General features: G+C 46.4%; 1 protein-coding gene across 5 annotated transcripts; it reads right to left on the bottom strand.

Annotated features, from left to right (window-relative positions):
* Positions 1-9,525: 9,525 nt before the first annotated feature.
* Positions 9,526-22,412, bottom strand: LOC135392160 (uncharacterized). 5 transcript variants are annotated; one of them, XM_064622856.1, is made up of 5 exons: positions 22,044-22,412; positions 13,146-13,277; positions 12,637-13,053; positions 12,390-12,564; positions 9,526-9,688 (listed from the first exon to the last, which is right to left on the bottom strand). In XM_064622856.1, the coding sequence occupies exons 2-5, from the start codon at positions 13,197-13,199 to the stop codon at positions 9,549-9,551; spliced, it is 786 nt and encodes a 261-aa protein (XP_064478926.1). In that variant the 5' UTR covers positions 13,200-13,277; positions 22,044-22,412; the 3' UTR covers positions 9,526-9,548. The 5 variants fall into 5 exon arrangements, 4 of the variants coding, with proteins under 4 accessions (XP_064478926.1, XP_064478927.1, XP_064478928.1 ...); XM_064622857.1 differs by lacking the exon at positions 22,044-22,412 and adding an exon at positions 16,639-16,732; XM_064622858.1 differs by lacking the exon at positions 22,044-22,412 and having other exon boundaries at positions 12,637-12,749; positions 12,870-13,053; positions 13,146-13,378.
* Positions 22,413-22,598: the final 186 nt, after the last annotated feature.

The following is a 22,598-nucleotide window of genomic DNA, read 5'->3' as shown; positions in this document are numbered from 1 at the left end:
CCGCCATCTTTCCCGATATCGAACCGCACTCTCTGGGTCTCTCTGTCAGCTGGACTCTCGCCCCTTCTCTCTCAAAATTGCTTTGTCCCTGGCCAAATACAGCCCACCAACGCTCTGCCCTCAAAGCTCTCTTCACCTTTCTGGATACCATAGGACTTGGATTCTTATTGTGTAAGGGCTTATTATTTCATTCCCCTCATTACTACCAGCAACGGGGTAGAGTATCGCCCCTGGCGATGAAACTCCCCATTGATCATCTCAAAACAGGGTTGTTGTCTGTGTGTACAAAGCCTTGAAGAGACTTCCGAGTCCAGCTGTGTCATTACTTCCGACTCTCATAAGCAGGCGAGTTTCCTTAACCATTTTATCTGAGTTTCCTCTTTTTCTTTCTTTTTGGAGTGGGGGGGGGGGGGGAAGGGGACTTGCCTTTATGGTGCAAACATCCTAACACAAACAATTACAGCACCGAATGGCATCAAATATTTACGGCATCGCTACCGAGTCCAGCAAAACTTGTGGTCTTTGTCGTAGCTTCCACACATTCGTTCAGCATGGTCACGCACCAGCAGCAAACAGTCATAGGTAAGTTACTAAAAAAAGTAACTAAGATACAGCCAGAGTTGTGCCTAACTCGTTACAAGTAACTCGTTACTTGGTAACGGTTACTTTTTTTGGTAACGAAGTAATGATTCAGTTACTTTTTAAAAAATTGTAATAGTAACGGAATCAGTTACAAAAATTGGTAACTCGTTACTGACGTTACTCGTTCCTTTTCTTGAGCACGGGGAGCACATTTCGGCATTCCGTGTGGCCCAATGCCTGCAGATTTGACCTGCGTGACGTGTGACTCAAAGTATTATTGCAGTCCCTCACTGGATGTGTTGTTGTCCTTTCTCTTGTTTCCGTAATCTCCAGCCATCACTCCTTCCCAAGAATGGCCACCACTTGTGCTATGGCTACAAAAAACGCGTTTCGACTTTTCTTATCTTTGCTAAGCTTCTGAGCGCTCTAAATTATGACGCAGCCCCTCGTCTGTTTTGGGGAACCGTTGGTGATCTGTGGCACGAAAACCAGTGTTTTTTTTCTTGTGTTTTCGTAATCTCCGATCACCCCCACTTCGGAAACAAGGGAGAAGGTCCAGGCAAACTGATATAGATTCATGGTAACGGGCCGAGAGACACGGAACACGAAGAACGGACGACAAATTTCGAGTATCAGCTCCTCCTGAATCAGTCCTCCTTCACAGTGCAATTCCTCATTAATAAAGAGTTGAAGGCAAGTGACGGCGTGTTTGTTGGCTCCTTTAACTATGCTGCGGTAACGTAAAAGTAACTCGTTACTTGTGAGTAACGAGAACTCGTTACTTTTGTATGTTGGTAACGAGTAACGTATTTAGTTACTTTTTTCTGAAGTAACGGGTAACGGTATTTAGTTCCTTTTTTTCGGTAACAGGCACAAGTCTGGATACAGCTACCCCGCAAAAATAGTAACTGAGTTACAGTTACTCTTTTTCGAACCGTAACACAGCCACCACGAGCTGTAGCCAGCAACCAGGCACGTAAATGGCAACTCTGGCCGCTCGGTTGCTCTTGCCACTGGGACGCGCACCGCAGCAGCACTTGAAGCCGTCGACTTGTATCGGTCTCTCCGTCTTCATCCACGTCTCGGAAAGACACAGAAGTGATGTCCTACGGAGGACATAGTCATGTGCAACGTCTTCTGTGTGGAGCTGTATACGGAGCGTACATTTAGGGCTGTCAGTGTCAGCGAGTGGGTCTTGTCCAGCTGTTTAGTTGTTCTAGTTGTTGGTTTTGCAGTCGATCAAATTCCTCCCCCAAAGTCCTGTCGATATTCGCCTTTCCGTGATAGAAGTTGAAGTAATTGCCAGCTCACTCAGCTATCTTACTTTCCATTGACAGCGGTTGTAAACTGACGGGATTCTCCTCCTTATTCCCAGCGCTGAACGCACATACGATAAGATCTTTTGTCCACTTTTTGTCACTTTTCTCCACTGTACAGCTGGCGCTGTAAAAAAATTGTCTCCGCGTTTGTATGCTCGAAGTATAATTATACCGCGTTATAAACTGCGGACTTCCTATGGTCCACTGTAAAGGCCATGGGAGTTATATAGTCTAAAGGCCAACCTGGTTGCGTATGAGACGACGTACAAAATTCGTGCAATTCTTGCTTGGGAAAAACGGCAGGACATTTGAAGCCTCGACAAAATTTCGCCAGAGAACAGACGCGTGCAAAGTATTGCCATGCCTGAATAACTAGTTACGGTTACATTTTACAATTACTTTAACCAAAAGCGGTAACTAGTTACAGTTATGAGTTACTTTTTCGCAAAAGTAACTAGTTACCGTACCTTGTTACCAAAAGTAGTTAGCTACAGTTAGTACCCAAGACTGGCAACAAGTATCGCTTCATTTAACGCGTCTTCTCGGACACGCTGAGGCTTTCAAAAGAAAACATTCTGCTGGCATGGTTAGGTCGTCTGCATCGATTAGCTCGTGTTCTTCGAAGCCTCACGTCTATCAATTTCAGCCTCACTGACATTCACAGCGCCCGCACGAAGGATGAGACGCCTTTCATTATACGGATCATGAGACCATTATATGAGACGTATAGTTGCGTTTTACGTGGACAAGGTGCCACAGCACCCGACGAAGGAATCTCTTTCCCTTGTGTTCTTCATTGCTGTTTTGGACTCGCGAGGGATTAATTTGGTGTCACTTTCGCCGCTACCCGGGGCAGATCTATTTATTTTGGCAGGAAAAGTCGGCCACCTGCTAGCTATACCCGGGGACGTCAGTCGTCCTTCCAAGGGGGAGTTACTCAGCTTCGCGACAACCTGTAGCAGGGTGGAAAATGTTTGATGTTGCGTACACTATTAAGAACATCAGCTATAAAACTACTCACGCCGTTCGTTATAAAACAAAACTAATCGGAATAATCGAAAAAAGAGAACCACTGAGCCAGCAACTTGAGCAAATGTGAGGATAAATGGACGAAACTCGAGTCAGCCCCAGTCTGCAGTATTATGGCGCGTATGGCACGCTTTTATTTGTTGTTTGTCACAAGGGCCTTGTGAGGGCAAGGTCGAGAGCCCTGTGTTTGGTCGGAAAGGAAATGAAGAAGACTGATTGATTGATTGATTATTTAAAAGAAAACCAGGGAGAAATTGAACTTGTCTCCTGACTAGTTCTGCTACTCCCAAAACAAACAACAAACAAACAAACAACCCAAACCAAACAAAAGTACATTCCCCAATCCCAACAATTAGTGTGTTAGTACACTATGTGCAAGTGAATAAATATCACTAGAACATGCAGAGAAACAGATACACACTAATGCAAAGATACACACTAGACGCACATACTAGACACTAGATACACACAATGAAGAAGACGATACTCAGCCGATAAGTGTGTCTGCTTTGTTTCAATCCTGTATGCGTAGTTATTGATTCTAGGGCAGATCGCGTGTTTCTGCGTTTAGACAAGGCGAGCTATTTCTTACCAACCTACGATTTATTGCAAGAATACAGCACCTGTCCGTGTAATTGTCACTGGGTACGATTTCTTATTTCTTTCTGACACGCACGAACGAATCGTAATCTTTTCCACAAACAGTATGAAAGCCGCCCATTTTTTGCGTCTATATGCCGCTCTCTCTCTTATACATACCGGCCGTTCTGTCCTTCAGGGTGCCACCTACTGCTTTAACCGGCGACCATCTGTCCAGCAGACGAAACCGAGCTATTATGTCTCGGCAACAACCGTCATTTGTTTCCCCGACACGAACGGGCATTAATGACATAACGACGAGATTGTAATGAAGGTTCAGAATGAGCTCAATTCCTTTCTTTCGACAGTAACCATGGTAAGCGGACAACACGTAATCACTCATCTATGTCGTCATGTTTGATTTGTGTCTTCCGGGTCACGGTGCGAGTAAAGCACAGTTTTCTGCGACAGACATATAAAGAAACAACTGCAAAGGCAACTGAATACCACGCGGTGACAAATTGCGATTTGGAGGTTTGTATATAGAGAGACGAAGCTTGATGACACTTCGCGCTTCCTTACACCATGGACGCCAGAGCATTAAAGGGGTTGCAACAGGTCACCCCAGATTATCCCAGATAAACGTAAAAAAACGGTGCCTTGCATCGATGTGAACCTGCATTGAAAGTTTCACAGCGAAAAGAGTAATGGAAACGGAGAAAATGAGCACCGTGGATACCGAAACTCATGCGGCTCTGACATCACAGGCCTCACCGCCGCCAGTGAGGCAGCGCACGAGAAGTCACGTGCTTATGGCTGCCAATGGAAATGGATGCAACTCGGAGGTCTGTGACGTCTGCGCTTTGCTCGGGCGTGCGTGCGTTCGAGGGCTCGTATCTCGCTAAGTACGACACGTAGAAGAATTCTTTTTTCCTCCGTGTTCTGGCGTGCGATACAATGCGTCCATGTTGTAGTGAACCACATCTATGAATGTGTTTTAACCACGGATCGGAACCCGTATTTTTTTCGGTGCGGTTCGGGTTCCGGTTCAGGCATATACGTTTGGTTCGGGTTTAGCTCCGCTGAACCGAAATTATCACCTTGAACCGGTTGAGGTATATCGGTTCAGTTCAGGTTCGGCTCAGGGAGAACCCCCCTCCCGCACACACGCAAACAAAAAAAAAGTCGGTCAGCGGTCGGGACATTTACAGGGATTGGAGCCGTTACTTTTTCGGTTCCGGTTTAACCGGTTCACGGGCAGTAATTTCGCTCCATGAAAGCGAGCTTACGCTCACCGTATACACGGTTGTAAGAGAAAGGTGTGAGATAACCGTTTCAGGTGAGTCAAAAAAAGGTCGGTCAGTAGTACAATTATTTCCCCTCTCAACCGATTCCCGAACCAGTAACCGTATGATTTTTTTTTTTTTTGTTCAGTTCCGGTTCGGTTCAGGACAAGCACAAAAATTGTTCGGGTTCGTCAGAAAATAACGTTTTTTTTCCGGTTTTCGGTTCAGGTTCAGTTCAGGTTCCGATCTCTGGTTTTAACCCCTCTAAGGAAAAGAATTCTTTGACGTAAAACTAAACGTCTTTGTTAGCTTGAATTGAATGATGGCAGTTGAAGAAAAAGGCACCAGCTATACAAGTATACAACTGGGAGTAGCGTTTGTTGTTCTATACGTTTAATTGCCTCGTCCACTACAACGTCCTTCTTTTCACCATGACCGGCGAGGCCGCGTCACAATATTTGTAGTCATTTCAAAGTTGTTCAATGTGTGGGGTGGCGTTATATAGGGTAACAGGTACAAGTTGCACGCGCTAATGCACGTGTCACTGGCAACGATGTGACGAAAAATGCGATCAAAAACTTATAAAAAAGAAACGTGTCCTACAGGAAGGAGCGTGGGCTCTGATAAATGTAAAAGTGTGTAAAAATGTAAAGGAATGTAACGTTCTAGACTTTATAGCCAGCGAAAGAAACGAACCATTACAGTTCTAGTGGATGTATTAACGTAGATGTACATGGAACCCCAAGGGTCGTGTCGTAGTTAGCGAGGTAAGAGTCTTTCGAGAAACTTCCTTCCTATTGGTTCTTATCAGCGTGTGATCTCTCCCGTTACTGCCAGAGATAGTGACGCTCTTGTCTATGATCTTCTATATCATTCACCCGCTCACTGTAAAACTTGAAATGCACAATCACATGGATGCGCACGTCAACGTATTTCCATTTATCGAAATACGGTTCAATAACGGGTAATTTACCTTCAATTTACCTTCAATTACGGGTAATTTACTCAGCTGTGACCTCATGCAACTTCGGTAGTGGTGGAAATGACAAAAAAAAATAAAAATAAAAACTCATTATGAAAAAGGATGACCATGCTTTTAATTGTGTGAGCCGGCACCCCTTCTATCACTATTCCGTTTCAAAGGTACCTCCCTCCAAAGCTATGCTATTTTTCTAACGACCATGTGACAGCCTCAGTAGAGCCCCGTGGGGACACCTTTGTGGGAACCGCCATTCACGAAGGAGTCTCCAGTCTGGCAACCGTGAAACGTCAGGGTTGCGATACACCAAAACCGGAGACACGTCGGGCGGCTTTCTTTCCACCGCAGACGACCAAAAGAAGACAGAAACAAAAACAACCACTAGGTTCACTGCGCCTGTGGACCATTTGTGCGTGCGACCACCAAGTAATTGCGATACCTGGCGGTGACAACCGGAAGCAACGTCAACACCGGATGTACTAATGCTAAGGGACACGCGCGGAGAAGCAAAGCCCGTTCTGGTGTTGCGTGCCTGGAACAGAATAAGGAAAGCGGACGAATAATAGTCAGAGCGATCGTTGTTTGGCCTTCACATACGTTTCCTGAGCTGGTTACATGCGTACCGTACCATTGTTTCGTTTTGTATCGTGTATTCCAACCTTGAAACTATATGTTCGACAGCCACAGAGGTTGAGGTGGTATGCAGAGGTGGGCATCCTCACGAGGACAGATTCGCCCTCACCTCACGCGTACTGAGCGGAGGAGTGATTTTCCAAAAGTATACTAAGGAGAGGTGAGGCGAGGTGAGGTGAGGTGAGGTGAGGAATGATTTTGCGAAAGAAGATTGATCTGAGATGAGGTGAAGAAGAATTTCCAAAAGAAGGTTGGGGATAGGGATGATTTTCCGAAAGATGCTTGAGCTGAGGTGAGGGGAAATATCCGAAAAGGCGTTTGAGGTGAGGTGAGGTGATGCAGGAAAGAAGACAACGGCGATCGAGGGCATCCCGTAGTAGGTCAACACTCTCAAGCCGCAATAAAGTTATTCGTATGGTGTCGCGGCATAGTATGCTAAATCACAACAGCAAGCTGTGTCATCTGGTGGACCTCAGACACACAGGTGGGACAGGCAATGCACAATATTGCCTTCTGTTCCAGCTGATTCCAAATCGTCCTGATACAAACCATGGTTGGCGTTAGCTACCTTTGTCAACTTTATAGTGGAATAGGGAACACAGCTTTTCTCTCAGCTTCTTTGTTTTCCACGTGACGTCTTGTGCCCGACCAGAAGGCCTATTCCATGGTGTGGAAACAGCAAAAAGACGCGCACAAAAGAACAATGACACGGACGACTGCTATTTCGTCGTCCGTCGTCGTAGGTCGTCGTTCTTCTATCCGCGTCTTTTTGCTGTCTACGCGCCATGGATTCGTACCAACTACCCCGTCTTCATACGCTTGTTCAGAAGGTCTGTTGTCGTACGAGGTTGGAAGTCATGATATATATAGCTCGTATTTTTTGATAGAGTCGATTGCTACGCCACATGGACGAATCTTCGAGATGCATAAAAAATCCCTTTGTCAAGCAGCAAGACATCCGATCTTCTGATGCAGCACGTTATGATGCAGCACTGAGCATAACGTTATGCTTGAACGATAAATTTGTTTCAACTCAGATCTTCAACAACTTTTGCTTGAAAAGTAAAGGATAAGAACACCGTTTGGGGGAGTTTTCCTAATCTCACAAGGTGAGGTACCATGAACGCAGATGGGCGATCTTCGCGAGCGGGGTTTCTAACGACGTCGTCTAGGAGGATCATTGCTGCGATGCGCACTGCAATGGGTGTCCCTAGCAGTTCCCTATAGCTATATATAGATAGCTATATAGAGAAATGAAATTTCTGCTTCGTTTTTTCGTGAGGCTCTTACCTGTTCAAGGGAGTGGGACGTAGAGAACGCAAGAGGGAAAAACCCAGAGAATGGTCTACGATGGAATAGCCCTGGATAGATAGAATATAGTTTGGGTAATGTGGAGAATTCCGAATATTTGTATGCAAATCATCATTCGAAAATGTAAATTGAAAGGCTGATCATTCTGTATTAAATCAACGCCTGGTACGTTCCTTTTTTTCCGCACGGCAGTAAATGTTCACACAAATGGGAATCGAGCGAATAAAACTCTAATCCTTCGGATGCCTCCTATAGAACATGACCGACGTACGTGTGTCCACATGAAATGGCTTCAAAACAGGGAATGGTATTTGAATTTCACTATACATCTGGATACCCCTGTTTGATCAACGGTTCAACATTATTACTAAGCCACATGCATTTGTACAAATGAACCGAATCACCGCTCAAGAACATATAAAAAGTAATATCTTGTGGTTGTTTCTTCATGCTCAGTTTTTGGAGTGAAACAACACCTTTATTTTGAGATGATGAATGGGGAGTTTCATCGCCATGGAGTGAAAGGTTTTCGTTCATTGTACTAATAGAGGTTATTTATGCCTTCTGCCACGACTCGGACGGAAATCGAAAATATCGAGACAGACAAGACCATACCTCTTCCTCCAAAAAAAGGGCAAACATGTGTTCTTAGCTGGGGTCGCTTTCAGAGAAACCGTACATGTCAGGTGAAGTGATGAAACGTTTATAGAAGGTAGACGTGAAGAACAGGCGGGTGAGGCGAGACCGAGAGATATCCTCGTAGGTAGAGAGTGAGGTGAGGAAAATGTTTTCAAGATAGGATGAGGTGAGGTAACATTACCTCAAGAGCTGTCTCTTTTGTCAATGACTGCCAATCAATAAGGTCGAGAGAGGGGTACAGCTGTCCATTTCAGTCCCAAATTTCTTTTCAAGTTCAATCCAAAATGAGTCACAAAGACTGAGGATTGAAGCTTTCGTCATTCATGAAGTTCTAAACACGGAGTGAAATTTCTTTTCGCGGTAGATCATGTTTAAGAGATGTTTATCTCCTTTTATTGCAGAGTGAAACATTATTCTTGCCGCCATTCCATGCTAGTAACTTCTGCGAAAGTGGTGGACCTCATTTAAAAGAAGGTGAGTGTCTCTGAACGCGTGAATGTAAATGCAATGTCGTCAGTACGTACGTGTTTATACGATGTGCATGTGATATGCCGCATGGTTACCTGTATGTAGTGCGCCACACACAGTTGAATACGGATGTATTGCTGCTGATGACAGCCCAACGTAACGCGTGATGGGCGACCTAGATCCATAGGTCCATGAGTAAATACGAGTTTATATGAGTGCGGATTGTTGAAGTGTCATGTCATCCCGGCACGTACACAGCCTAACCCGTGTGTGTATACTATGAGCATACATACGGAGGCCTGTCGCGGATTCATTCGGAGATTGCGGCGACATTTTCGGAAACACCACGCGTAGCTGCTAGGTGACCACAGCAAACTTCCTTCTGCATTGTCCTAGCGCAAATCCTTTCTAGACCACTTCCTTTGCACTGTCTTTCTGACCTCGCAGGTCGAGGAAAGAGCCAAGTTATAAAACAGTATTTTGAAGAAAACAGAACGCTCTTGAGAGCGACGGCCCCCACAATAAGGGACCTCCTCTGCTAGAATGCGATAAAGACGCGCTTATATTTGGCGGACTTATCAGAAAAGCTTTCCCGAAAGACCATCAGCGTCTTTCCATGTGGCTCCGGTCGCCCGACCAACCGATCAAGTTATAGGGAATGGTAGCTTCATTCTTGTTGCAAGGCATTCTACGATCGAGAGAACGTACGTGGACTCGGATATATTAGAATCTGACAGCCGGCAGTTCCTTCCCATTCTTCAAGTTTTCAGCTGCAGACGTGAAGAGTATATCTCGATTTGCCGAGTAGTTATAGAAGGAGATTGAGATATGAAGTGGAGAAAGTCCCATCAACACACGTTCACCTGAAAGACAGTAATGTTGCGCAAGTTAGAAAAAAAAAAAAATGATTGTCCTCTTCGGCTGCACGGAGAAACCCTTGTAGACCAGAATTTTAGCCTCGACTGCAGGCCGAAACGCATGGAGCGTTTTTCCAACGATTTCACGACGGGCGCGCACTTGGTGTGCGTGTGACCTCGGAAAAAACAGTTTTCCTACGCGCGCGGAGATTTTACGCGGGAGCCTGTTGACTATGCAGATATTCGCGTTTTCCTAGGAGTGTACAGAGAGATGGACGCCGTGTGGCAGACAAAGTTGCCTATGGGTAACTCGCACAAATTTTTGAGACAATCGCCACCACGCTAAATTTACCTCTACATTTCAACGGTATCTGGAACGAGAATTGCACGCAGGAACCGTAGAAAATAACAGCATCGGCACATTCCAACAAACACTTGTGGTCGATGAATATGGCAACATTAGTGCGCTCCATTCGCTCTGAACGCGTCCCATGCGTTTCGGGTCGTCGCCTCGCGGACGTTTCTTCGCCGCGCGTACAAGCGCACGGCGTGCGGCGCGACGTTTTGACGCTTGGAAAACGTCCCATGCGTTTCTAGGGGGCCTCCATGTGCGTCCCCCAAAGCGGAGAAGCCGCAGCAACCCATGGAGGCTCCCTATGCGTTTCGGACAGCGCGCGCCACCTGCAGGCTCTTGGTGACTGCGGCTGGTTTAGGTTTCAGGAACCAACTAATTAACTGCGCATGGAGTGAAGAATGGCCGAGTGTAAATGGCGGTGTTGCCACGGGATGAATTGGTCTTATCTTTGTGCTGCAGTAGTTCATGAAGGACTAACTCTGCCCACCACAGATTGTTTTGATGTTTTGATTCAATTCGCGGGATTATTTCGTGCCTTGACTAATCAAGTTTTCCGTCATCCTTTCTCAATTAGCAAATTTTAATAGCACTCAAGATTCACAACTAAATGCGCGGTGTTCTAAGCAAATTGAGAAATCCCTAGTGTGCACAGCATAAACAAGTTAGGGTAAGCAACGACGAAAATAAAATTATGAAAATTTTGTTTTTACGCAACGTAGCATGGCCTTTGTGCGAAAGAATATCAATGGTTCAGTGCAACCTACATGAAGAAATGGCGGTTTATTCTCTCCATGGGGATATGTTTAATGTAGCAGACGTCCTACGTTACACGTAACATAGGTAGGAGTCTTTTTTTTAGTCTGCATGAATCAGCATTTTAACCTTCATGACACAGATCTGTGATGGCTAGACACCGGTTTCTAGACAAATACTTTTTTTTTCTGTAGTCCCAATAGTGCCTTTTCAGTACAAGGGCGCGAACTGAGTGTTGGGGAACATAGCAGCATTGATTTTATTGAGCCTATAAATGCCTATTTCTGTGTTAATGCCTATTTTTGCGCAAATGTCTAAAACGCCGTTTTTTCTTCGAATCTTGCCTAACATTTCATTTTAGCAGGCTCAGAGAGCGCCACTTTACACGTGCAAGCGACCTGAGTATGTCGTTTGTCCCCGTGCTTGATTACAATTTTCGCTGGAAAAAGGTGCGTTTCAGAACTGTACATGAAAATAAGTTGGGAATTGGACATCGCCAACTCTTCTTCCTTTCCGCCTTCTTTTGAGGTCAAGCAGTAGTGTTTCGTACGTCATATAACTGATAATAATTGTCCCACAAAAATCCATCCGTTCGCCAAATTTCTAGCAGTATGTATCCTCGCGCTTACACATGAAAAAGTACTTGCATCTAAGACACACTTGCATCTAACTGCGTCTGACGTATTGTTCAAGAAACTGGCAACGGCGCCGCTGCAATAACGAAGAAGTTGAGTTTGAGTTTGGTTAACTACAGAAAAAAACGGAAGATATTGAATTGGTCACCTGACGAATTTTGCTACTCTCACAAAGGAAAGGAAAGGAAAGGAAAAAGAAAAATGAAAAGATAAAAATAGAAAAACATCACCCCTCCCAGTCATCGAACTGTACTTGCACATGCGTAGCTACATCCCCTAGAAGAAGACGTTTACACGGCACAGTATTTGCTAACTGCGGTTTTCGCTATGTTATATTCCTTGTCCTTATAAAACGTAGCCATATCGAAAACCATACGTATACATGTTTAAAGCCAATGGAGGGCCCGAACAACTAGCCATAATTGCGGCCGCAGTTCCAGAGCAAATACCCGCATCATGCGCCGCTACAGAATTCACAATGCGTACGACGAATTTAGGGTCTAGAACACGGAACGAGGCGCGCAAATCTAGAAATGGAATTTTTTAAGGAGCAGGGAAGTCCAAACCTTACTTAATTCACGAAGCAGTCTATGAAGGATGCCCAAAAATTTTTCGTGAACGGTCTCTGCGCAATTCAATTTACATCCCGCAAAATCAGCCACCTGTTGCGCGTGACGGCAAACGCATGAGAACCTTCTGCGTCATCAAGTGACGTCACTCGATCTCTTACGAAATCCAAGAGCTGCTATGATAATTGTTCTCGTGCAAGAACGCATGGTATTTGTCTGGCTGCTGCAGTGGATGAGTCTCGAGTACACTGTAACATACTTTATCCATTTTGCAGACCTCCATCAACCGACCATGATTTCTGCAATGCCAGCGGTCGCTGTTCGGCGAGAACGGCGTCGAAGCAAGACCGGCTGCAAACTCTCCGGTTCACGGCAGGGCAGTATGATGTCCTTACCAGGAGGGCGACCCAAGACAGGCGCCAGCATGAGCACACTCAGTTCCGTTGGGCGTCGCGAATTCCCGAGCGTCGTCCTCCGAGAAGAACGCATGAGGCTTCTCATGTACCTCGGCACATTACTTCTTGTCGCCGGCCTGGTACTCTTGTTCATCGGCGTCGGATCGGGCATCAGCTACACGCAAACAGTAGGATTACTTTTCATCGCGGGTGGAGCGCTATGTTGCCTCATTAAAGTGTTCCTTACCCCGGAACACAGTGCGACCATCGTGCGACGGGCACGACTCATCGGTTCCAGGGACTCCTTGTATAGCGTCGCTCCGGTAGACATCAAGACGAGAGAGACGCTTAAGGAAGAGCCTGAGGATGAGGTTAAGCCGGAGGAGTGCAAGACAGAATCGGAAAGTCCGCCGACCAAAGTGAGTAACAGCGTCACGCCAACCAGCGTCAACGGGACGAATGAAACGCAGGTTTTGATACCTGAGAATGATTCCAAGGACAGGTTCTGAAGTCTTCTTCTGAGCGCTGCTGTTACTATTCGGAGAATACTACAGGTGCTGGGAGGAATGTTCCAGTGACAGATGGTATACTGCTCACTGAAGACTTGCAGCATTGTCATCCACCAGGTGATAACAGGGACTACATCTTTCATCAGTTTGTTTCGCTGCAATGCAAACAACCCGTGCTGAATGGAGTACGTTGTGCTGCACACATTCATGAAACACTGAAACCGGGTCTTGGAATACTGTGCCTCACCTTGTTTCGTTTTCTTGCCGAACCTTGTTCCTCCGAAGCCCTATACACGACCATCGGAATGGAAATTGACAATACGCAGTCAATGAAAGAGTGGAGCTTCGTGTGTCGGAACAGCTTGACGAGATCGGTTTCCTGATGGAGTGAGAAGAGCATTGAGACACGTTGAGCAAACCACGTACACCGGACAACTGAGCGATGGCGAGCAAGGCTCGTTTACCATCAAAGACACATCACTTTATGATGCAGAAACGTCCCAGTAACGACTACCCGAACTTCAAGTTACGCTTGAAAACACCGACGCTACAACAACAACTTGTTCTGCAACATCCTCGAAGCAACCTTGTATACCAGGGACCTTTCGTGACACCCCGTTATGAAACAGCCTTTTGGAAAGCTCAATATGTACCTTCTGCCAGGTCGGTAAAAATCCGTAACATATCTATCGAGGCTCACAGTTGCTTCGTCAACCCTCAACTAGTGTCAGATTGACCTCATCTAAAATTGGAAAGATCCCATCTGTGTTCTGAGTGGAAGCCTCATAAACTGTGACGTCACTTTAGGTTCAGTAGCTTCCTGACCTAGATGGCAGCACCTGACTCGCGTGAGTATCCGATGGTGTGCTTCGTAGATTGGCTACTAGCGTCGCTTTTAGAGTCACTTGGATCATCTAGTTGCGGGACATTTGCAGGACGATTTCTGCCAAAGTGTACAGACAAGAAAATGTTTACCTGGTGCATTTAGCTCTCATATGTCGTGCGTTGCCAAATATATATTTTCGGTGTATATAAGAAAAGGTGCGAGATGTAACACATGTCTGCAGTCGGTTCCTTTCAAAACTGCCAATCGTCGCAACTACGCACTAGTATCACACACCTGTATAGTAACCCACACAGACGTGACACGTCCTTTCAAAATAAATGGACGACAGCTATAGCAGACCTTTATGTAACGGATGGACATACGTCAAAATGGTCACGAGTCGACAGACTCCCAGTCGATGATCACAAAGATTCAAACTGTCGCTACGGATTAAAAAAAAAACTATTTATTTTATTTCCTATTGTAAATCAACCTCGGAAGTCAGCTAACAGCTGTGGTGACGTCATGGGTGACATGGAGGAAAGACGAGTGACGTCATGCCGTGAGAAGTGGGAAGACCATCGCCCGCATATCGTTGGTGTTGTGGCGTTGCGCAACGTGCTCGTTTTAGCCGGATTAAATGGCGTCGCACAGTGTTTTCGAATTTCCATTGGTTTAGCGCTCAGCATGACGTCTCTTCTCCCACAAATCCTGTCTCCTTGGGATTCTTTACTCCGCGTGTAGTAAGATTGTGTGGGGAGGAACACGTAGATTCTACCATTCTTACCAGTTCCCCTGCCCCTCCTTACTATCCACCTATGGTTAAAACTCCGCCATAGTGTCCCTTGTGTGGCTAAGCCTAACGCGTGGACGACGTTCACAAAGAATATACCAGATTACACAGTTTTGTGACGCCCGATAAACATAAGCAGGGACACAGCGTTCATCTCCAAGCTATCCCTATAAAGAATTTTCTTTTGTTTTAGGCCATAAAACAAGAAAACTATAGTCACTAGCATGCCCTTACAAGTTCCCTCTTCGCACACACCGTAAAGGAAGGTTGGTTCCATCTGCCGGTTGCCATGGTAACCTGACCCTCACGGTTGTCGTACTTGTCGGGTCATGTAAAATTATCGCTTTAACCTGGGCTGGAACACGACAAATTCCGACAATTTTATGGGACCTTGCGTTGCAGTATAGTGGTAGCGGCTCCCGACACAGGGAAAGGGCATTTTGCTTTCGTCCGTTTCTTTCTCGCCCTCCTTGTTTCGATTTCGATGGTTTTCAACAATACCCAGGCGTGTGATACTAGTGAAATTAAATTTGTAAGCAGCGGCAGCAACACTTCTCTGTCCTTCTTATGTCGAGCGAGTTTTCTGCTTTAAGGAGAAAAAATGGTATTTTTTTACGCTTCATCGTCAGCTTCATTGGCGCGATTTTTTTCGCTCGCAAAGCATACCCTGCACACACATTTCACAGGGTGTCCTTGACGTATTGAGTAGAGTTTTAAATGTTGGATGGATGTCCTTGTCGAGGTCACGGTGCTTCCGATACATTATGGGAAGTGTTTTTTTTTTTTTTTCTAGTTGTGTTCGCCTTACCTCGCACTTACGTGGGTGTATCCTCTCCCGTTTTTCGAACACAAACGGGTATCGTTTCCGGATCTTAAAATCATTAATCGAGCAAACGATGTCTTATCATTGAAACAGTTGTGTTGCGACAAACCTTGGAGGTTGGGCCCGATCTCCTGCTGTGACGTAGTAGCACGCGGTCACTTTCGAATCGCTACACGCTCATTATCTCTCTGGGTTTCTGCGGAGCGGATGAAACATCTATAATTCCCCCGTCATATACGTTGAATTGAATTGAATCATTCAATCAATTGACTTGAATCACACTGAAAGCACGCATGTAACGTGTCAGGGATCTATTTGACAAGTTCATTTATGTCGCAGTTCATACGCTACTTTCAATGAAGAATGCCCGGGTACTGAGAAGATTCTTCCTGAACCAAAAACCGACAAAATTATAGGGGAAGCTTCGACTGCTCCTTTAAAAAAAAATTATTCCCCCCGAACAACCTGAATGATAAGCAGCAGTTCCGTGTTAGCACCGCGATTACGGCTGTATAAGCCATGTTCCGCAAGGCAGGAATCAACAGTATACCCTTTGCACAAGTGAACCCGTTCTCTCGTATTCCATATCATGAGGCAAGGTTCGTAAAATAATGAAGAGCGGCCTAATGGATGTGCCCGCATTTACGCCCGTATGCTCGGAAATGTTTCGCGGAACAATTGTTCCGTGGACAGAGAAGATTACGCAATATCACTCTTGAAGCTTAGGAAATGGCTTATTGAAGCTTTGAACTATCGAAGATTGGGAAATTAGGAAATGCCCGTAACGTGAGAGCCTGATCATCTAAATGTGCCGGTTGAGCGGCACTTTTTCTACTACAATAAACTGCGCACAGTAGGCCACTACGTTGCCAGCGATAACAATGACGCGAGATAGCCTCATCTTATATTGGGACTTGTTACGCTTATTAAGTGCCTGCGTTTTAAAGCACCAGGATGGCTGCAGTTCTGGAACAGGATAATCAGCGACGAAATAAAGATTCACTTGCCTCGAAGTGATACGTAAATACCGGTACATACGATGTACAAGATTAAGACCTCGAAGCTGTTCATGTGCGCCGTCACAAAGACATAGAGTGTGGATTGGATGGGCCACGCTAGAATTATTAAAGTGAGGGAAGTTCTTGTAGAACACAACACGTCCCAATATGGCCGCGGCCAGTGAATGCCATTTGGACCCGGTGACGCGACCCGGAGCCGTGACCTCGACGAAACGAGCAAGCTTTGTACATTTTTTACAAGCAGCTATTGTGAACCTATTTTACATACTCCCGGCATACCTGTGTGTCGTGTATTTCTACCGCAGTCGCTATGCATATTGCTATTCCATGTTACGACTACGACACCTACTTCCTATTAATCGCAGCCACCATGTGTGTCTATGTGTTGTTGTTTGGAAAGACGTCGTTGGATGATATTTGTTATCGGCAGTCTGGCAACTTGTGTGATAAGAACGTATTTCGTCATCTATACTCCTCGTGATCGTGGGAAATCCTCCGTTTTGTCGCAGTTTTTATCGCGATTGTGTCAAAGTGTATTGTGCGACGAGACAAGGATGACAAAAGAAATGTTTGACGCATTGATGACGGTGCATTCAATGAGATGGGGTCACACTAAAAGTATTTCCTTGTGATTCGTCAATAATGCTTCCGATTTATTATTATTATTTCGACGAAATTGCGTTAAACAGATTTGGGCTTCCAACTTACAATGGCGTAGAATGAGAGGAAGATTCAGGAAACACTGACATGACGGGAGTTTCACCCAGAACATTGGCACTCTTCGTGTATAACGGAAAAGTACTATATAGTCGTGTTCAACTTAAGAAGAGAAATAAATCTGTCAACTACATCCCAAGCAGCAAAATGTACTGAAAGTCGAGTGCAATAGGGGTGGACGGGTAGGTGGAAGGCCTTGAAGAGACTCGTGAAACTAAAGAACACTGATAAGACGCATACTGTCCACCCCTATTGCACTCGACTTTCAGTACATTGTGCTGCTTGGGATACGCCGTTTGAGATAAGGAGAAGCAATAGCGCGGAGGTGATCAGGACCATGCTTCGTAATTTTTAGGGACTGAACCTGTTCGGGCGGTTTCAAAAGGTGCAATTTGTTACTCTGGATGAAATTGGATGTTACATATGCACTTGCCCGTTAATATCAACATGACATCCCCATTTTTTTCTTTCTTTCAATCAATCAATCATCAACATGACATCTAAGATCAGGTGTCGGGAAAGCTGTGTTTGGCGCGCTGTACAGTGAAAGCCATACTTGACTAATGTACCGTGGTGATGCTGACTGTTCCTCTTCAATGTAGCTCCAAAGACAAAAACGGGTCAAGATAAATAAAGACACGTCTTTCGGAGGGTTTTACTAACCGGATCAAAATCGATTGGAGGGAGTGGATATCGTGTGGGTTGAAAGTGAATGACAAAGTTGAGTTGTGTGTAATAAAAACTTGACTGATGACCTAAGGACTTGCGTTTACTACTCCGGTGCGGTCACACTACGTAGAGTCTTCAAAACTTATCGAGGTAAGGTTATCCCGAATAAATGCAAAATACTACGGATACATGGGAACCTGCAAAAGGCTCTGACGTGACGCAAGTGCGGCCATGCGATTACGAAATCCAATAGGAATTGCTTTTCTGACGTTAGAGCTCGACGGCCAAGTGTATGGCACGTAGAAAAAAATATCTTTTCCTCGGTGCTCTAGGTGATCTAGCGTGGGCCACACTGCAGCCTGAAGCCTGCGAACAGGTCTATAGCAAAGGGACCCCACAGACGTATCTGCACGGCGAACATTGGGGACAGCAATCACCAGCCGCTGCGGTATAGAATACTGCGAGACGCTCATTCTACTAGGACAGTGGTTCCCAAACTGTGGGTCGCGAAACGGCCCACAAAAAAAAAAAAAAAAAAAATGATACGCCGTGCCTGCTATTCTGCGTTACCAGGGAGCCAGTGGCAACAGACCCGGAGGTTTCTCATAAATGCGCTTGCATACGGGGTACGCGACGCTTTCGATGTGTCAGACAGCCTCGCTTTCACTTGTGCAGAAGGGCCAAAATTTATGTCGTGAGGTCCACTCATTCCCACTAAAGGCCACAGCGTCTGCGTCTATCGCGCTCCGCCTTCACGGTGCACCGCACAGTAGCGCCTTCGCGAATTGGAGCGGACGCCAAAAATCTGAGGAAATCGTTTCGCGTGCACTGTCGGAGAGCGAAGCATGCAGTTGTGCAGCATGCCGTTGTTCGAGGCTTTTTGGCCCAGAGAAGTCGCTCTGAATGTAGCTCCAATGACGTTCATGCACTGAGATTGGAAGACGTCCGGCATCGCGACAAGGGAAACGGGGGGTCGCGACGATGCCGTCTATATTTTTATGGGCCGCGGGGCGGCGGAGTTTGGGAACCACTGTGCTAGGGCATTGAGCTTCCCTGGCAGGTGCTCTGCTCCGAAATTCCTTGTTGGACGCACCACGACCGGAGATAGGAGACCCCATGGGAGACCCGTGAATCCAATGTAACGTAATCATGGAATCGGCCTACAAAATGGCTTTCACATGCAACACTGGGTCGGGACTAACCTCTCCATATTTTTCTTTCTTTTCCAATCCAATCCACATGCAACAAGGGCAACTTCGTCCTAACAAACTTGAGTAGTCGGGAAGCCAGAACGGCAGCCATCAGCTCGGGACGTGCCAAGGACAAGGTTCCCAAGGGGAGCGACTCTGGTTTTGGCCAATAGGAGACGTGCTTCGATGTTGCTTCGATGACGTGCTTCGACCGTCACGCTGAGTAGGTACACACTGACTGGACACTACACGCTGACTAGATATACAGCAGCTTCATAAGCCACGATGCTTGCATCGCTAAAGACATGCAAACTCTGTGCACTCAGGGAGTGGAGCTGAAGCTCCAGATAGTCTTCGAGGTACGCGGAAGTGGAAAAGCGTAGGCACTCCTTGACACCAGGTAAGCCATGTGTCCCTCAGACTGTCAGGAAGTTGGTCGTTCCATTGCAACTCAGCCAGACAGATACGTTGCAGCAATATCTTAGCCGTTATAACGTACCGTGCTACGTATCCCAACGGATGGTATTATAAATGCGCGAAACATCTTGAAGTACGTAGAGTTTCGTGTCGACTCGGCGTTCTAGAAACTCAGACAGGGCTTCACCGATAGCTAAATCTCTTCGGAGTCGATATCCCAATCGAGTCCGAGAACATTCCTCAGTGAAGTAGTAGACGTCGAAGCATTGCCGTAGTGTCACATCGTTACTGGTCCACTTGACTAACTTCATTCCTGCTTAAAGAGGTTGTCTCGCGCTTGACGGTAAAGGAGCTTCCTGAGCCGAGCCCACCAACCAGATCACCGACATAAAAATGAATTGAGAGAAGAGAAGCAGTTCCAAGATACTGTGCCGCAGCGACTGCAAATGATGCCCAATAGACGCTGAAGTCTGTTTATAGGTCCAGCAGAAAAAAATGTGTACCTCAGCAAGAACCGAACACCACACTTGTCTGGTTCAAACTAGAACTGGTTTATTAAAGTGCCCGGACTAAATTTCGTGTCTTCAGGATCCTACCAAAGTTATGCCACTGAAATTTTCTTGTCTCACATTATATCCCTGCAAAATATTTTGGCTCTGCGTAATGCGAAAGCTAGAGAAAATTAATTTTTATTTTTTAGAATTGTGACGTCATGTTATGCTCCGACGGAGCGCCCAGGTCTCACCTGGCAACGTTGTTGCCCTTCGCGTCTTCCGGGAGGGCTCACGTTTTGCACTCCGTTAGCGGAGCCCCACGTCACATTATACCCAACGGACCGCTTCGACCTTGGAGAAAACACAAGAAGGGGAAGCCATCTCTCCCTTTTCCCCTCTTTCGATCACCGTCACGTCACTTCTCCATCACGTGACCCTCCCGGACGCCGGCGTCGTTGCTAGGAGACGAGTGCCCTCTCCAGAACATGACATGATTGTAATTTGTGGGCTTATGATATTACGTCACCCGCTCCTCGCGACATCGAAACTTGTGGAGGCTCAGCAGATCTTCAAAAATTGACAGACATGCACAGCGCTCGCAAACAGGATTGAAATTTCGCGTATAGAATCCTTTAGGCACCTTCTTTTTATAGACTAAATAAAATAAACGCTGTTTTTCGAGTCCGGAGTGGCACTTTAACAACCGCTGAACATCAGCCCGAGAAAACAATTTGCATGAACACGTGCTTCGTGATGGCTTGGCTTGCTTTACCGTTATTTACGGCAAGGGCGCCATAAAGGTAATAGGTGTGACAGTACAGAATTGACCAAACGGTTTGAGCACGTCTGTGTTCCTCAACCTTGGGATTTTGAGTATGGAAAAGCTTCTTCGTTAATCCTGCCCTCTGTGTTACGAATAAATCGAATAACCTTGGATCCCGCGCAACCCCCAGGCAACGCAACCCGGAGGGGACTTCAGAACTCGGTCCCTGGCGGACCGGTCTCCTCCCGACAGTAGGACTAAGACAGAACGACAGTAAGAGCTAGGATTCATACAAAACGAGGCTACAAGGTCATCCGTGGCGTAGGGCCGACGCACGCACGTCGTGCAAATCCGATGAGAAACAGATATGTATGGGGGCGGGGGGGGGGGGGTCCAGTGTAACGATCGTGAATGTTCTCGCAGTTCCTGGCGTCTGTAAGCAGTATTTTTGAATACTTTCGAACTCATGAGCTTTTCATACTTGCGTGACATGACCTCACCAGTCATGCATGACAGTCCATATGTAATCGGATTTTGAACGTTCTGGATTTTGTGTGTGTTGGCACACCCAGGATCAGCGGGGAGCGGCTCTGTGTATCGAGCGACCAATTTGGAGGTCTGACGACGTCACTGAAGGTCATGGGTAGGCTCTCAACAATGAGTGGTCTTCCGACGGTAGAGTAATACTTCAGAAAACATGTGGAGAACCGAAAGGCACGGAACAAAGGAGTGCGGTAGGAGGAAGCCCACAAAACCGTACAAGATGTACGCATGCAGGCTCTGGGACATGGGGTGGAGATACTACTTTACCGCAGTAAAGCAAACAACAAAATTGTAAAAGGGGTGAATGAGGTACCTGCCGTTCTTCCACCGACAGACCCTCACCCCTTTCCCTGACGACACTCCACTCCACGCTCGAGCAGGGTAAGGGAAAAAAGGGGGCTCAGGGTAGTTTCCCGAATCTTTGAAGTCAGTTATTCTCGGCTGAATTTGAGAGGGGTAGAGTGAATCATGATAGTAAGTGCCGGAGAAGACTGAACTGCAACTTACACTGTCTTTCCAACGAACTTGCGAACTATCTTCAGCAACTTGCGTTATGAGATGGAACGACAATATGAAGATTGCTGTGACGGGCACGACGTGACACAGGTCCCCCATTTGCAAAATAACTCAAATCCTTCCTCATGTACCTTCAGCAACACGTCCTTCTCACCGGCCTCACTGTTACGGGTTATGGACCGACCAGACAGATGACACGGCTTGACCAGGGGCGGATCCAGATCCCATGTATAAATTGACGTTCTTACTTTTTTTTTGGGGGGGGGGGGCGATCGCCCAATCGCCCCTTCCCCCGGATCCGCCACTGGGCTTGACTCTGGGTCACACGCAACAACGCAGTCAACTACACTTTGATACAGGTCATGCAAACCTTACCTGACCAGAGTGACGTTACGAATCACCGCTTATTTGAGCAGTGCATTCATCTAGACCAACAGGTGAATCGCACAGCTGAACACTACCTTCGCTAGACGACATCGAGAACCTGCTGACATACAAGAGGACTACCAATGTTGACCACTTAGCCCACTTCAACTGCACTTGTCTACTTGCAATGCAATGAAGGATGTCGCCCAGAGATCAAAATTCTGGGTAAATAGACGATTTCAGAAATTGCATGGATGGCCCACCAGAGAGCGCCGTGTTGCGAAAGCCCCGCTGCACCTTGGGATTTAGTTTTCATGAGTCAGAGAGAAGAAGAGCGCAAACGGTTTTCTTTCTCCTTCACCACCCGCAACTTCGAGCAACAGGCAGCGAGCACTCTGGCTAAGGAGTCTGGCTAACTGCGAGACGTGAAGTTTGGACCAGCATGGGCCCGTTCAGTGCTCAGAGCTAAATTGAGTAACAAATACTCTGGCCAAATGATCGAAACAGCATCCCGCTGCACCGCTAGTCTTGCTGTTGACGCGCGCCGTTGGTGGGGCAACAGCG

The sequence above is a fragment of the Ornithodoros turicata genome, chromosome 4 (genome assembly GCF_037126465.1).
Source record: "Ornithodoros turicata isolate Travis chromosome 4, ASM3712646v1, whole genome shotgun sequence".
Classification (NCBI taxonomy): Eukaryota; Metazoa; Arthropoda; class Arachnida; order Ixodida; family Argasidae; genus Ornithodoros; species Ornithodoros turicata.
This window is presented reverse-complemented; position numbering and strand designations above follow the sequence as displayed.